The sequence below is a fragment of the Ips typographus genome, linkage group LG2, assembly GCF_016097725.1.
Source record: "Ips typographus isolate SLU linkage group LG2, UJ_Ityp_2.0, whole genome shotgun sequence".
NCBI lineage: Eukaryota > Metazoa > Arthropoda > Insecta > Coleoptera > Curculionidae > Ips > Ips typographus.
The window spans coordinates 15,080,496-15,097,527 of NC_138423.1; the positions used below are offsets into that span (position 1 = coordinate 15,080,496).

General features: G+C 33.2%; 2 protein-coding genes across 5 annotated transcripts in view; both read left to right on the forward strand.

The window, feature by feature from the left end:
* Positions 1 to 17,032, forward strand: part of LOC145740594 (uncharacterized) — a 216,316-nt gene that overhangs the window by 134,148 nt on the left and 65,136 nt on the right. The window lies entirely within an intron of this gene.
* The window catches only part of Lpin (phosphatidate phosphatase LPIN), a 53,997-nt gene that overhangs the window by 35,439 nt on the left and 1,526 nt on the right, over positions 1 to 17,032 (forward strand). The window contains exons 8-13 of one of the 3 annotated variants that reach the window (XM_081996170.1): positions 11 to 373; positions 4,190 to 4,338; positions 4,397 to 4,636; positions 11,599 to 11,713; positions 11,772 to 11,875; positions 11,987 to 12,158. In XM_081996170.1, coding sequence (XP_081852296.1) covers positions 11 to 373; positions 4,190 to 4,338; positions 4,397 to 4,636; positions 11,599 to 11,713; positions 11,772 to 11,875; positions 11,987 to 12,080 — 1,065 coding nt within the window. In that variant the 3' untranslated portion in view covers positions 12,081 to 12,158. Of the gene's footprint in view, positions 1 to 10; positions 374 to 4,189; positions 4,339 to 4,396; positions 4,637 to 11,598; positions 11,714 to 11,771; positions 11,876 to 11,986; positions 12,159 to 17,032 lie in introns of those variants that run through there. The other 2 variants (XM_081996169.1, XM_081996171.1) reach the window with 2 other exon arrangements.

Sequence of the window (17,032 nt, forward strand, 5' to 3'; positions counted from 1 at the left end):
AAAATTTCAGGAGTCCAACCGAACTAAATCAACCAAGATTCAAGTAGCGGAGTCGAAAAACCAACCTCACAAATCATCTTGGTGGCATTGGGGTAGTAGATCTTCCAGGGAATCGACCCCTGCTAAAGATGTTGCCATAGTGTCCACTAAAAGAGTAGATATGAAGACGTCAACTACTAATTTAGTGGTGGAGGAGGTGGATGCAGAAAGTCTGCATGCGGGAAATGTGGATGACGTGGATGCGCCTACGCAAGAGACTGAGAAACCGGTAGACAATATGAAAAAGTCTGAAATGCAAATTGACATTCGTTCAGAGTCGCCGAAACTTTCGGACAAGTGTAGGAAAACCTTGAGATTGAGTTCGAAGCAAATTGTAAGTATTGCTACTCTTTGTTACACATTTTGTGTTGGTTTTTTCGTCCTACTAATTGCATAACTTGTATAGGTTTTTATTAAAAATGTTTCTCTCAAGGTGTGTGATGCCACAAACAAAAATTCTCTATCGTCTTTTATCTTCTTGTAACTGGCAAGTTTTAATTTTTGACAAATTTATATTTTACATTATCAAGCGGCTTTTTACTTAAATTTCGATTCTGTTAATACTTTTATAGATTTATTATTTTTGAGTTATACAGGGTGGATCATAAGTAATAGGACATAGAGCTACAACATATTCCTGACATGAAAATAATACGATTTAGCTAAATTGTCCTATACCATTATTAAGAAAGATACAGGGTGTGAAAGTTGATTTTTTTTTTATTTTTTATCATGTCATCAAGTTCTTGTGATACAAATTACTGAAAACTTGTATAAAGGGGATTTGCCAGTCGGTAAATACGATGCTTTCATTTATTTTGCCGTAGCGCTATCTGCAACCATTTCAGCTGCTTAAAAAGACTTGAATACTAGTACTAGATCTTAAAAGTTGACCGTTTTCGACATATTTAGTGTTTTAATATTGCATACATTTCTTTATGATAATATTGCTATTACGGTTATGGCACAGTTATTTACCTAACAAGTGCGGGAAACGCGGAGTTCGGTCCGCTATTAAGTGCGGAAAAGACACTTCACGCATGTATTAGGTACAATATTTTTCCTACGATCCGGCAGAAAACTACAATGCGAACATTAGCATTTGAATCCACTTAGGTCTGAAAAATGTTGGAAAATTTACAAAAACTCTTTAAAGGTGTTCTAATTGATTAATAGTCGTGAATGTTTATACATGTCTAGAGCATAATTTAATTTGAACAAAAAACAACTTGATTCCTCTAAAAGTACTGTAATATAGTAAAAATTTAATCAAATAAACTGGAATTGTCCCGTTTTGATATTGACTTATGGATTTTGAAAGTTACATGTATTAACATAATAATTTTTTATTGGGGTTTGATTTGTATTGAATAAATAATCTCTCTATTTTTCAGTATATTTAATTGAAAGAAATCACATTTTAAGAACATCAGAATACAATCAAAAGTTTTGAACAGAACAGTTTTGAAAAAATATTACTACTAATATAATATCTGGAATAATATTAGACTATTTATTAAATCTGTTTATTAAGGATAAAAAAAGAAATATAATTAAGTTCAAACACAACACTATTCATATAAATTATTTTCATTTACGGATTCGTCTTGAATTCTGTTTTTTGAATTAGCATCGTATTTCTTTAGTACTTGTTGAGTTTGAAATTTTGTTTAAAAAAATGTTTTATCAGTAATGCCTTCACATAATTTAATTTTTCAGCTTTTTGATAAACACCACACAAGAGAACAGGTTTCATTTTATTATACACTGATTTCCCTTTTAAACACAGACTTGTATGTCCCTAAATTTGATTTGTAAGATTGCCTTCCTCGAATCGATATTGTCTTATTTTTTCCCCGTCTAAAGTATAACAAAATAATAAATATAACACTCCATTATTGACAGGGCATACATATTAAGCTGGTGTACTTCTACAGCATTATATATACCTTAAAATTGGTATTTTGATTGGTGTATAATACAAAAAATAGTATATTACATACTCAGGTGGAAAGTGTTTGATTTCTGTCGAGAAATTAGGTAGGTTAGGTGAACTTTATCTCGACAGAAATTAAACTTTCTACCGTGGTTTGTATACTATTTTATTTTCAACCATTTATCAAAATCTCATCAAACTTTTAATAAATCATTCAGTTAAAATATTGATTGCTAATAGTCTCTAACAATAAGGTAGTATAGGTGTACGAGTAGTTATGACTTCAACCATAAATGACTGGTGATTTGTTTACAATCTTGACAACGTCATTATGGTGCTATTCTGTCTTTAATATTTTGAGCTGAAACGTTTCTTAAAGTGCTTTTAACATGGAGATTTCTGAAGACGCAGATGTTACTCACCATCACCTGAGCTAGGAGCTGTTGCAGAGGTGGCGGCACAGTCTCTTAACTATTAGAAGTAAGCCCAGATATGACAAAACCCATATTGATATTCACCCGGGTGGAAAGTGACATTTATGCCTGCTTTATACCTCTCAGTTAACAATTAAACTAAACTTTCATTTAAACTAAAATTAATTTATCAAAGCTGAAAGTGAACTTACAAGCGAGCCCATTTATACTTTCAATTTACACTAAACTAAAATTAATTTTAAATTAAAGTAAACCAACTTTATTAAAGTTCGGCTTAATTCGTTTAAATTCGTTGACTTTCGGAACTATCACTGTCATACTTGTCATCACTCATGATGTAAATTGCTGTCTTCTGTCAGTCTGTGAAGCATCATAATCCTAACAAATGTTGGTTCCTGGTGTGTATATTTTTTTGATTCATTAAATTCTTGCAAAAATTTAAAAAATGGATGAAGAGGTGTATTTTAGATTGATTTTTTTAGAAACGTCAACGTCAAACATCAACTTCGAACGTCCAGTAAGTCAAAACAGTCATTTATTTTTCTAATTATTAATTTGTAGTATAAACCTAAACAAGATTTCTTAGTTTAAATATTAATTTTAGTGGAAATTTAAATTTAATTTAATTTTTAAATGGGAGGTATAAAGCAGGCATTACATCCACTCCCGATAAAATATCGGATACGCAAGATTCACTGTCATGTCATCTATTTACAAAAAAAAGTTTTAGTTAAAATTACTACGCTAAATTTATTCGAAACCATACAAATTATAGGTCATTTTAAAAGGAAAAAATAGTTTTTCTGATGGGGTAAAAATAAATTATGACACGTATTTAACAAAGTAGGGGTTTAGTTTATAACTCAAAAAACAGTAAATCTATAAAAGTAATATTTGCAGAATCGTAATCGCCTTAACAATGTAAACGTTATTTTTACCAAACTCACATAGTAACGAAGTTAAAACGGCTTCTCTACAACAACAAAATGTTTGTTTTTTGTGTCAATCACACAAAATTATTACTATTGGCAGTTGTTGCATAATTAATTTTTGAATCAAAGAAACTGTAATAATTTTAACATCCCAAGAGTACAGCGCTGTCGTATGCAGCGCGTTTTAATGGTTTTGGGAGTTTTCATATATAAAAACAAGCAAATTAGGACACTCTGTCACTCACACCTATTCACTCTGAAATACTATAGAGCTTGTCAGGCAAGAAATATCTGCTGATGAAATGATTTTTCTACGACTGTAGTACAAAGAAAGAAAAAAAACTTATACTAGTGAATTCTAGGTTAGGTTAGTGAAAAATTAGTACACTTATCAAACGTGAGATTATTTAATCTTCAAATTCGTAACCTTATGATTTGCTCTTTTGCTGCTTTTCTGTCTAGTCTTCTACTTAGCTGGTACTTTCCCCCCCCCAGTTCTGAGTCTACTGTCTCGGCTTTGGTTATCCATTTATTGTTTTCAACAGATTTATTGTTATTTCTTAAATTACTCTATTAGAAATTGCCTCATCATATCCTTACAAGCCCTAGAATATAGATACTCTTTAGTATGTAGGTTCTGCGCGTAGTTTTGATTCGGCGGATCTTTAGACACCTAACAAGTGCGGAAAGCGTATTTCCCGTTCTTCAACTGCTGCAGTCTCGTGCGGGAAAGTACCACTTTGACTAATAATAGGAGGAAATTTAATAAATAAATATATGGCACCAACGCTACAGATGTTTACTTAAAAATAACATGTTGATTAAAGATTGTTTTATTTCTTTGGCAGGAAGCTTTAAACTTGCGCGATGGTATGAACGAAGTGGAATTCAGCGTGACCACCGCCTACCAAGGTACAACCAGGTGTCAGTGTCATTTATACAAGTGGAAGTGGGATGATAAAATCGTCATTTCGGACATAGACGGAACAATTACAAAGTAAGTCAAAGTTTCTCTGAGTTGGAGCATTACTTTAGGTTTGTTTTGGTATTTGTAGATCGGATGTGCTAGGTCACATTCTACCTATCGTGGGCAAGGACTGGGCTCAGTCAGGGGTGGCGCATTTATTCAACAAAATCAAAGATAACGGCTATAAATTGCTCTATCTTAGCGCCAGGGCTATCGGACAGGCTAGGATCACTAGGGAATATTTGAGGTCGATCAAACAAGGTGATATGAGCATGCCCGATGGACCTATTCTGTTGAATCCAACTTCGTTGATTACGGCATTCCACAGGTAAGGAAGGATTCAAAGAAAACAGTAGTGATGCAATACCTGTTGTTTCTTTTCTTTTTTCACTTAAATTACGTACTATATAAGGTACAGAGGAAAAAAAAAACTTTTGCGAAAAATCCACTATTTTCTTTAGATGATCAGTTTAGAACTATTCAAATTGCTTATGATTTAGTCGAAGAAAAATACACAGAAATCACCTACTGTTCTCGCGGACTGAGTTTACCCGTGCGTCATCCCCTTGTGATTTAGAAGTAGACATGCATTATTGACTTCATCCTTGTCTATTGTTCACTTTCAGAAAGGGTAAATATCTAAGTGAATGTCTTCCAAAAAAAACATTTACTGATTAGCGCTTCTATTTCAGTCATTGTCAGTTTGACAACCATCGAAATTTATTTGATTTGTTTACTATTAATTCTTTTCCGTTTCTTTGTGTTGTTAATCATTTATAAAGTTTTCTATTTACCACACCACCACAGTTCTTTTAAGAGCCATTGTTTCTACGCTTTTAACTGTAAGTACTTTCATAATATTATTATTAATATTTTTATTTTTTTTATGTCGGCTGTCACGATCTAACCAAAATTGGCACAATTACTAACCTGTTTTGAAAAAAAAAGTGGGAGTGTCTATTATGGTTTTTATTTAGCCATTTGGTTTTTCCTAAATTCGGAATTACTTACTATTACAGTATTTTTTTAGAAAATGCCTGGAAAAATTCTCCACAGACAAGCCCAGTAGTTAATTCTTAACCTTTGTGAATATTTTGAATTGGAAAAAACCAATGGAGGACCTTTAGAAGCTTTATCATCTGTTCAGGAAGAAAATAAGAAATTTTAAGACCTTACATATTCTTACTGATGTATTTTTTTTTTGATACTAGAAGGTTGTAGCTGCTTTGAAAATTTCCCGCAAAACTGTTTATTCGATTCGGAAAAAACAAGCAAGTAATCTTATGATTTTCTCACCTAGAAAACGTAAATCGAGATGTTATCGACGGGCCAAGACCACTGATTTATCTGAAAGCATTAAAATGGATGTTCGAAATACATTATATGATATGTACAACGATAGTATGTTAATAATAGTAAAATATGTCTACTTTTGTAAGAAACATCTATTAACATTTCATTGTTTCCAAAGACTGAGATTTTTGGGTTGCATTATAGATTTTTCATAAAAATTTCTTGAAACATATTAATAATAAAGTCATAGAAAAATAAAATAAGCGTCTAAAATGTTCCAGCCAGTTTAAAATAAAATAAGTGGATTGCAACCTGAAAATGAGATATGAGATACTACAACATCTCATGTCTTATTGAATTTTTAATTTGTTGTATTTATTTTAGAGAAACATGTAACCATCCAGAATCTAAATCAAGAGCTTAAAGTTAAAGAAATACTACATTTTGGTGATACATCTCTGCGAATTTTGGTAAATAAATTAGGTTTCAAATTTAGACGGAATTCTATGTTCCAAACGGAGACTTCTCATAAATAAAAAATGTTATTTTGGTCAAGATATTTTTGATTTGCTTTGGTATAAGGTTGTTTTAGTGCAAATTTGCAGCCAAAGATCTCTACTTTCTGACTGACAATACACGCAAAATTTTAAACGTGACGAAGCTTTAGACACGCCCTTTTGTATAATATGAACACAACAGGCATTTACGAAAATTATACCTGCTAATTCCACCGTTTACCACAATCGGTGTAACTTTTAAGGATCTGGTTCATTACGGTTGAATGAATTTTAGAACGCGATTGGTAATCCTATGTCTGTGAGATCTGGCATCCAGATGTTTATTGTTGAAATGTTTTATAATATCGGCATACTCTCCCTCCATCTCGCAAACAGAACATATTCCAATATTCATTTTAATTTAACAGGTCACCCTCATAAGCTTGCTAAACTGTGGAACTCTAACAAACCGCCAAACCGTCAACCATAAACTAATTTTTGAGGTTATGATTCTAAATTTTAAGGGAAAACCTGTCAAAAGTCACTTTTTTCTTAATTTACCGACGGAACTTCTCGATCCATAAATCATAAACCGGGTACATATATTCGGTATATGGGTAAAATTTCAGAACGGCAATGGTAGTTACCAAAAACAATTTTCGAACGCTCTAGGTTAAACAGGTATCTACCGGTAGAATATTCGTAAATGCCTAAAATGTTGACGAAAACTTGATTTGATTCATATGATTATAAATGACGTAGCCTTTGTGACGCACGGGTAAACTCACTCCACCAGAACAGTATTGCGAGATTTTTTCATATGATGTTGCCAAACGCAACATTAAATAATTTATGTACTTTAATGCAAAACAAGTAACGTTAAATTACTAATATGACTATTACTTCAAATTTATACAAACAAGCACACATAGACTTAAAAAGCAGACAACCAGGTTAGTGAGGGTTCCAAATCATTATTTGAAAGAATGTTCAATTATTGCTAAACCAAGCTAAACATTAAATGCGCCGCAAAGCTCACAACGTGGCAACTGTGTTGTTTAAAAGGAGCTTTGTGCTTACGGGTACAGTATGCGCCATCTATTTTCTATTTTAAAATAACATATTTCAGCATGGTTGCCAGAGTGTAATAAACAAGGTTTTTACGAGAAGGAACTTAGGATAATTTTGGTTTCTTCGACTTGTTTACGCTTCAAGTATTCAAGTTATTTTGTGTGCATGACTAGTTAGTTATGAACATGGAGGTGGAAAATATTTAACCTGCGTTTGGCAACATTGTATGACTAATTTTCTGAATACCTGATTTCCCACGATTCACCACGAGCCGTATGGGGGCCAGTTCATCTAAAATATTTTCAAAATGGTAGTAGTAGAAGTAGGTAGTAACTCGCTTATTTTAAATGAAACACCCTGTATACTTTTGCATTTTCGTATTCTACGACAAATTCTAGGCATATTTTATGTATAATGTCATATACCTATCGGTATCTGATTCTGAGATATTTACCATTTTATGTGAAATTTGACATTTGCAATATCTGAAACAATTCTATTTTTTGCATATCAGAAAAGGTTTTTTCTTGATTTCTGTATAATGTCATATTAAGCAAGGTTGGTTCAGACAAACTGTGGGTGCAGAAAAACGTTAAAATAATGATACGGGGAAGTAAAAAATTGGCCTCAAAAAATTTAATTTAAAAAGTGCGAAAAGTCAAGTTTTTTAAATGGAACACCCCGATTTTTATAATTATTGTATTTGGTTCCCACCTAGTTATTAGAGTTATTTAGTTTTTCATGAGTATTAATGGTAAAGTATGTATATAGTAAATCATTTTGACTTACCATCAAGTGTGCCGAGATGGTGCCGACCAAATTTGACGTCACGATGACGGAATTTGACAGTTGGTTAATATACTATTTTGTTCAACTACGTTATCGTGACCTCAAGTTTGCAACCCATGCACCGTCTAATTTGGTGCTATTCAAGCAAAGCTATTTCACGCGTATGTGTAGCATAGAAAATCATTTATTTGTTACATTTGTGTAACACAATACAAACTTGCCCTAATTTTAGGAAGATACCAGAAACTTTCGAATTAGCAATTTTCGTTTGTGGTTATATGACGTTTTGACATTGACATTTGGTATGTTAAACTGTCAATGTTGTCTTCAATTGCCTTTTTGTCATCTTAACATATTGCATAAAGTGTATTGACCTATTGTGTTAATGACACTTGATAGAATAGAATGCAACTACACTAGTTTTACTAGTTTTGCTCTAGACTTTCCAGTGGAAAAGGCGAGTATTTACTGAACTGACAGATAAAAATGACAATTGACACTTTGACAAATGACAGTAAACGGAAACTTTCCGAGCAAGGTTTATTTCCTTCCCGGAAAGTTTCCGATTTGGGAAAGTTTCCAAGACGGAAAGTTTCCGCGTGCCCAACTCTACTTTAAAGACTTTCACTTCTTTTCTTTCCGAGACAGTTGGCGCAACTGAGAGTAAGTCAACTGCTATGTAAGCGGTTTTACATTTGACAGACCCTGGAGTTCAAACAAATAACTTTCAGTATTACATCTGAATTATTTCGTCACTTTTTCCTTTGAACAAAATGTAATTTTTGCTTATTAAGGTGAATTTAGGCGCGACGTTAAAATTAAGCTAAACTAATTTAGTACTAAGAAACATCAACATGTGTAATGGCATGTGGACATTTATGCAACCGAATTTTTTATTAAGTTTCTTTCTTCTTCTTTCTTTACCCAGCTATCGTAGTCCACTGCTGGACATAAGCCTCCCCTTTACATTTCCACCGTTTACAATCCCGAGCCTCATCCACTGACTTTCGATTTTTTTATGTCATCTCGCCATCTTGTGGGAGGTCTTCCTGCACTTCGTTTGTCATTTTGCTGTCGCCACTCTAATAATCTCCTCGTCCACCTATCATCATTGCGTCTAGCTACATGTCCTGCATTCTGCCACTTCAGTTTCGCAATTCTTGTTATTATGTCTTCCACTTTCGTTCTTTTGCGGATATCTATGTTCCTAACACGATCTGATAGTTTTATTCCCAGCATAGAGCGCTCCATTTTACGTTGAGCTATTCTAAGTTTTTCTGCACTCAAGTCATGACAGGGAGCACATATTGATTAAACACTTTACGCTTTAAACAGATCGGGATATCGCTCTTGAATACTCCGTTCAGTTTACCATAGGCTGCCCATCCAAGCCCCACTCGTCTTTGTAGCTCCTGCGTTTGGTTGTCTCTGTGTATTTTTATGTCATGGCCTAGATATCTATATTCTCTTACTTCGTCAATGTTGTGACTTCGTCATTATCTTTGTCTTTTGTGTGTTTATTTGTAGTCCTACTTTTGTCCTGGCATTTGCTAGTTCTGTCAGCATTTCTTGGGCTTCTTGTATATCGTCAGCGATCAACACGATGTCGTCGGCAAAACGCAAGTTGTTTAATCTCTTACCGTCGATGTTTATGCCTCTTTGTTCCCATTCCAGCTGTTTGAACGCATATTCGTGGACGGTAATAAAAAGTTTGGGTGACATCGGGTCTCCTTGCCTAACTCCTCTTTCGAGTGGAAATTTAATTGTGTTTTTGTGTAACCTCACACATGCTGTTGTGTATTAGTCTAGTATAACTGTAGTCAATGCGGCATTGACTAAGAGCTTTGAGAATTGCGCCTGGTTCTACAGGGTAATTCAAATTCGACCCTCACCATTGGGATCTCAGAAACCATAAGAGATACGAGAAAGTTTAAATTGGGGCAAAGTTGCGCAATTTAAAGCTCAACCAAATGCTGTTTTAAAAATTTTGATTTTCCGAGTACTTCCGAAGATATCCGAAAAAAACTGAAAATTTGATTTTTTGTTTTTATTTATTTCTAACCTTATTTGAAGAGATATCCCAAAACTAAAAGCATCTTTTCATTGCCACTTTTTCCTAGCTATTCGATGATGAATTCAAATTTGCCACACGACGTTTCGTTTTCTGTCAGTCATCATCAACTTTCTTTTTTCTTATGGGCGCCATATTGGATTTTTAGCCCACCAAATAGTACGTTTTATTCTGATTTTAGTGATGTATAATAACTTATGATTTGCTTCATAAATAACAAAATAATTCAATAAAAACTATTTTTACTTTAGTTATTGGCTTTGAGTTAATGGGCCGTTTTAAAAAATGTCATTATTTGACAGTACTTGTCAAACACGATAATTCGGACGATCATTAGAGCGTCAATCATAGTTAAAAATGTATCTAGAAAAGAAATCCCCGCAGAAAATGTTATTATTATACAAGCATTGCTGAACTATTTAGGTTAATCAGAAAAAGAAATTTGTTAGCATTATCTCTAACTTAAAAGGCTTATTTATGTTTCCAAGAGAAAGATCATTATTTTAGGAACTTCATTTTTTGCCAAATTTCAATTTTTTATAATGTTAAGTGCAAGTTTATAGTTATTTATACAGTAAGTGACAAACCATTTTTTATTCATTCATATTTATTCGAGTGAATAAATCGGTTCAAGTCACGTGTACACCTTTGTGACTAAGTATGTTCAGGCCAATTGCGTGTGACAAGTACTACCAAGTAATCTTCATAAAACGTCTCATTAACTCAAAGCTAACTAAGGTAAAAATCTCTAAAAGCTCTAATGATCGTCCGAATTATCGTGTTTGACAAGTACTGTCAAATAATGACATTTTATAAAACGGCCCATTAACTCAAAGCCAATAACTAAAGTAAAAATAGTTTTTATTGAATTATTTTGTTATTTATGAAGCAAATCATAAGGTATTATACATCACTAAAATCAGAATAAAACGCACTATTTGGTGGGCTAAAAATCCAATATGGCGCCCATAAGAAAAAAGAAAGTTGATGATGGCTGCCAAAAAACGAAACGTCGTGTGGCAAATCTGAATCCATCATCGAATAGCTGAGAAAAAGTGGCAATGAAAAGGTGCTTTTAGTAGTGGAATATCTCTTCAAATAAGATTAGAATTAAATAAAAACAAAAAATCAAATTTTCAGTTTTTTTCGGATATCTTCGGAAGTACTCGGAAAATCGAAATTTTTAAAACTACATTTGGTTGAGCTTTACATTGCGCAACTTTGCCCCAATTTAAACTTTCTCGTATCTCTTATAGTTTCCGAGATCCCAATGGTGAGGGTCGAATTTGAATTACCCTGTATAGTGTCAAATGCTATTAAGTTTAGTTAATAGTTAATAACTTTTAATTTTCTTAACTTAACATTAATTTTGATGCTTATCGCGGATGGCCGGAATAGGATTTGGACAAATGTTTTGCGACAATTGTATACCATCAGCGTGAATTATCCTGTAAATTGTAATAATTGTGGGCTGTGTTTTTTACTGAGATTAACCTTGCTTTAATTTTGACGTCGTGCATAAATCCACCTTTTGTGAGTTGAGAGAAGATTGAGCAAAACTTGTTTTAGGGAAGTGATCGAGAAAAAACCGGAAGCGTTTAAGATTTCCTGCATGTCGGATATTAAAGCCTTATTTCCTGGTGATTCTGAACCGTTTTACGCCGGTTATGGAAATCGTATCAATGTAAGTTACGCCCAGTCATTTTCACAGTTACCAGAAAAGTACAACTTTTTGTTTGTAGGACGTGTGGGCTTATAGAGCAGTAGGAATCCCCATACATCGCATTTTCACCATCAATCCGAAAGGAGAGTTGAAGCATGAGTTAACGCAAACCTTCCAGTCTAGGTAAGTTTTTTTTGCTTGCTAGAAGGTGACGGTGGTTTTCACTGGGCTTTATAGTTTTAGTAAATTAGTGGCACGGTAGATTTGAAGTTTATTGTTGTTTAATTTTTACAGCTACTCGGGCCAGTCCCTTGTGGTCAATGAAGTATTTCCACCTATTTTTCAAAAAACTCAGTCTGACGACCAAATTGAGTCGACAGACCTATAACAACAAAACTCATTAACGAGACTATTAGTACAAATTAATTTAATAAGGCTTTCCAAACAAAATATGTGTGTTTAGTCGTTTGCTGGTGTCATTTTTTTTCCGAAACCACGTTCGTTAACATCTCATCAAACTGTGTACTAATATTACCATATCGAAATGCAAAAGCAAAGGAAAAAGCACACATATTCAACTATTTTGAAAGGGTTTTATTGACCATGAGGTCTCCGCAACTGCAACTCGTGGCTGCCTGCGTGGTTGTATTTACGTTACGGTAAGCATCAGAGTGAGCAGAAGGCGAACTCTGTAACGAATAGCAAGGAAATTTCTTTGCTATCATAGAAAACCCTTCTCTATCGTAATATATGGTACTCTCTACGTTTCGATTGGCGAATATTGGCACTCAACGTAGCTATTCGGGTTGTGCAAAATAGAAAGACCAAATGAGGTCTTGCTATGAATTTATTTCTCTTGGAGCTATGAAATTTTGTATTTGTCAATCTTTCTTTTCCGTCGTCTTCTACACCATTTACACAGGTAGTTTAGAAAATATCACTTAAATTTTAGAAAATATAAGTTGCATCTCAGAACTTAAAAATTGTATTTCAGTATCGTAAATTTGATTTTAGAAAGCGTGAGTTGGATTTCAGATTAGTCTCTTGTATTTCAGAAAAGGTCTGTTGGATATTATAATAGTTATTTCAATTTCAGAATTTTATGTTTCTGTGTGTTTATTAGTCCATTTTTTTAATTTAATATCAGCGAATTGTTCTATATTTAGTAACAATTACGAGTTACAAAACGCCAACAAGAATAACTTTGTCAATGAATACAAAATTTACATCCAAACTGGCATATCTTCATTTGCTAAAACTCTTAATAACTTTGTAACAATGACAGCACAGTTACCTTTCACTACAAATGTTAGTATGAAGATTTCTGATATACAACTTTAATTTTCCAAATTACAAATAAACGTGTCAAAAATCCGACTGATCTTTTCTGAAATTCAAGAAACTGTTCTAAAATACAATTTGCAATTTCTAAAATCAAAGTTATTATTCTAATATTGAAAGTACCGTGTACTGAAATACAAGTGATATTTCTAAAATCCATCACATGGTTTCTAAAATTCAACTGATGCTTTCTAAATTACATATGTAAATGGTGTAAAATTCAAATGTTTTGTTTTTTAACCTTCATGCTCGTCAGTGTCAACATTGTGTCAATAAGGTTGGGGACCAATTGATTGTGTTTGCACCCCCCTTTCTTTGTTTTTGAGTTTTTAATTAAAGTGTAAGCTGTTCATGATGGAATGGTTGTGTTATGGCTATTTGGGTTCCATCAACACAACCTACAACCCCGTCCTACTTCCTCCATAAAATGCATACAAATTGGTAGCATGTTTACAAGAAACTGAAAAATATTAATGGTCCAACAAGAAAATAAGAAACTTTATTAACGGACTACTTTATAATACAAATTTTGAAATCTACGATTAATTACTGAAAAAGAAAGTAAAAAACGTGGAATTATTCAAATTATTGTCATTAACCCTGAATACGACGAAACAAGTAAAGCAATAGATTTATTACTAGAAATTAGTCAAATGTTTTTAGGACCGATAGGTTCCCGTTTCCTGTTGGCGGTGTCAGCCGAATATGATAGAAAATAGCTTAGAGAGTACCAACAGTTAGTAGAAAGACATTTTCTTGACAGACATTGTTTATTTCTATTTCCTACATCGTTACAGAGTTCGTCTTCAGAGCGTGGCGGTGTGTATGCGTTATGATTTTCGGTTTTTATTGTAGCTTTTTGTTTTAGTCTAATGTAAAGCCTGGTTTATAAAACAAAATTTAATTTTAAATTTAGCTGTAAACTGCAGGCCTCGACTTTTACGTAAAATTCTAAAATTTCTTATAGCTAATACTAAAGGTAAATCTCCAATGTGTTTAAACTTCCTGTTAAGATTGAACTTGTGCATTATTTATGAAATATCTAAACAGAAATTAAAACCATATTCTTTTATTATTGATTTAGTGCAGTAGTGTGGCATTAGGCAGCAAAACTTGAAAAAAATAACATTAAAGTTAGGTTACTTTTCAGTAAACTGTATGGTTAAATTAGGAGTTTTATAAACACCCTTCTTTCTTAAGGTTGATACTAAATTTATTGCTAGTGCTAAAGTTAAAGTTTCTTTTATAAACTTGGCTTAACTGTTCGTCTCGCTTCTCGTCCTGCCCCATATCGAATGTCTCTCATTGCTTGTGCATTAACATTTTCTGGATAAAGCCTAAAATATTGAAAGATCGCACGATCTTGAATTTGGTTTATTCCAACTCTTCGTTTCTTGTCCTGTAGGGTCTTGGTGACTTGGAACAATCGTTTTGTACTAATTATGCTATTATGGGAAATAGTACTATTATGTTCTGCAAAATATCGACGCTGAGTAGCTCTCTGGCATTTTCTCCACTCTTATGAACGTTTTTAGGATCCACAGTCTGGATTCCAAAGAATATTTCATTTTTAATGATAACGAAGTGACATAAATTACCAAGATTCGTTACCAACATAAAGTATACAAGATTCGACAAAAAACAAGTTAAATTTTTCTCAGCAAATATTTCCAAAAATTATTAATTTTTTTTTTCTTGCAAATATTTGCAGTATTTCCAGTATATTCAGAAAATATTTAAATATACCGGGTAATTAATTTAAAAAAACACAATTTTTTGGGGTACCCGGTATTGTATGCTTATACAGTGCAGGTAAAAAGTTTAAATTTTCGCATTTTTGTTTGTGTTTTACGACGAAAGGGCTCAAGTTAGAGATCCGAAAAAAATACAGAAAACTAGTCCGTGATAGGTACTACAACTTTCATTAATACGATTTTTCAATCAAATGAACGGTACAGGCGCAAAAAAATCAAAACCGTTTTCCCATGTTAATCTCCTATGTCCAGGGTGCTCTTGGACACCTGGTATAAGTTTGTAGAGGTTAATCCTGTTATTTTTACAAAAGGCCTTTGCTAAGCTAAAAAAAGGCCAATATCTAAAATACCAAATAAAATCGGAAATCATATAAACTAATCAGGAAATTAAATATTTTTAATAAATCTTATTAAAAATCTAAGTTACAAACAGTTCTACCGTCACTTTAATAAGAAAAGTGGCCATTTCTATTTTCTACTATTTTTAAGGTAGAAGTTGAAAAAACTGTTTATAAACGACATGTAATATGTTAATATGAACATAGCCAAATTTTTTTTCAACTGTGGGTATTTTTATACATATTATTTAGCACTTTTTTGTTAAAGAAACGCCTTTTTTCTAATTACCAAGATTAACGTTTACAAACTTATATGTTTTAATACCCCGTTGAAAAAGTAAAAATCAACAGAATTAAATGAACTAAAAATATATAGGGTGTTCCATTTAAAAAAATATAACTTACTGTCATATGTCAGAAACTAAACGTAATAGAAAAAAACTGACTACGTCAAAACTTCTACCGGAAACCGTTTTTCCTTTTTTGATAACTTTAATAGCAAATGAAATACAGAGGAGTTTCCAAAATGACCAATTTTCAAAAGCCCCCCGTATCTTTGAAACAAAAGAAGTTTGCGCCGCCCACTTTTCGCCAGTCATTTCAGCTCAGAAAAAGAGATCAGAACACGTAGGCTACTTTTTTTCTATTACCGTTTTCTCTGTACCCCGTAAAACCATCGAAAATGCAGCACCCTGTACAAAAAGCCCAAATTATTGCCTACCATAAATTTCTTTTAGAAAAAGTACGCTTGTACCAATTTATTTTGAAATTTGTAGCATCATAGACAGGTTTACAATGCGGAAAGAGTGTCCCACTTTTTTATGGACACAACTGTACTTGTGTCAGTTTGTTGATGCAGATGTGACGTAATTTGAAAATGGGTCACAAGTTCCGAGCAAAAAGAACAAGTATCAGGAGGTAGCAACTCCATTTGTGCATTAAAGAGACCCAGGACGGAAGTCGCCATTTGTGTCCCCCACATTCACCTACTGCGCAATTGAATGAAACTTCCGAAGTTAGTCAGTCGTAAAACAGTTTTGTTGATATTTTGTGGTATGTGAAGTTAGCTAAAAACCGCAAAGATTTGTTGTTTTTGTTTGTTTTGCTTTTCGGTCCTTTAAAGGTTAATTTTTGCAAACTTAAATTAGTAGAATTATTATTGACGAGTGGATTTGTGAATAGTGGGCAACAGCAGATTGATTAAGGTCACTGATTTTCTGACAGTTTACGGCGCCATACTGTCCCCCATTTTTGTTTCCCTCTTTGATTGTATTGCTCCTTCCTGCTATATTTTTTTATTCATTGGTCACAAGATATCAATCAAAGAGGTCATGTGACCAACTGTTAGATAACGTCACAACTATTTCGACCGACTGATACATGCGTATTGTAACTCCATCTGTATGAAAGAGGAGGGTTCAAAAACCAACTGACATACACATGGTGAAACATATACTATGTCAAAATGACCATTTCAAAAACAATTTCTTTCACTCACGACTTTACATTACAACAGATATTCACTCACAAATGGTCCATTTCCTCGAGGTAACTACTAGTTACATCAAATATGTCACAAACTTTTGACGGAAATGTTTTGTTTTCTGGTGTTGTTTTTGAAATACATCTATCGAGTTCAGTTGTGCTTGTGGGATTGTGCATTAAAAATAACTAAGAAAACGAGTACCTAATATGGACCATATTGGGCGCTGTAATGAACGAAATTGCCAGTCCTGTAGGAAGTTTTTTAAAAAATACCGCAGTGCTTGAACTTTCTTGTGTCCCTATTCGACTACCAGCACATCCGAATGAACCAATGAATAAAAAAAGAGATATAGTGTATTATAGTGTTTGACAAGAACTGTCAAATAATGACATTTCATAAAACGTATCATTAACTCAAAGCC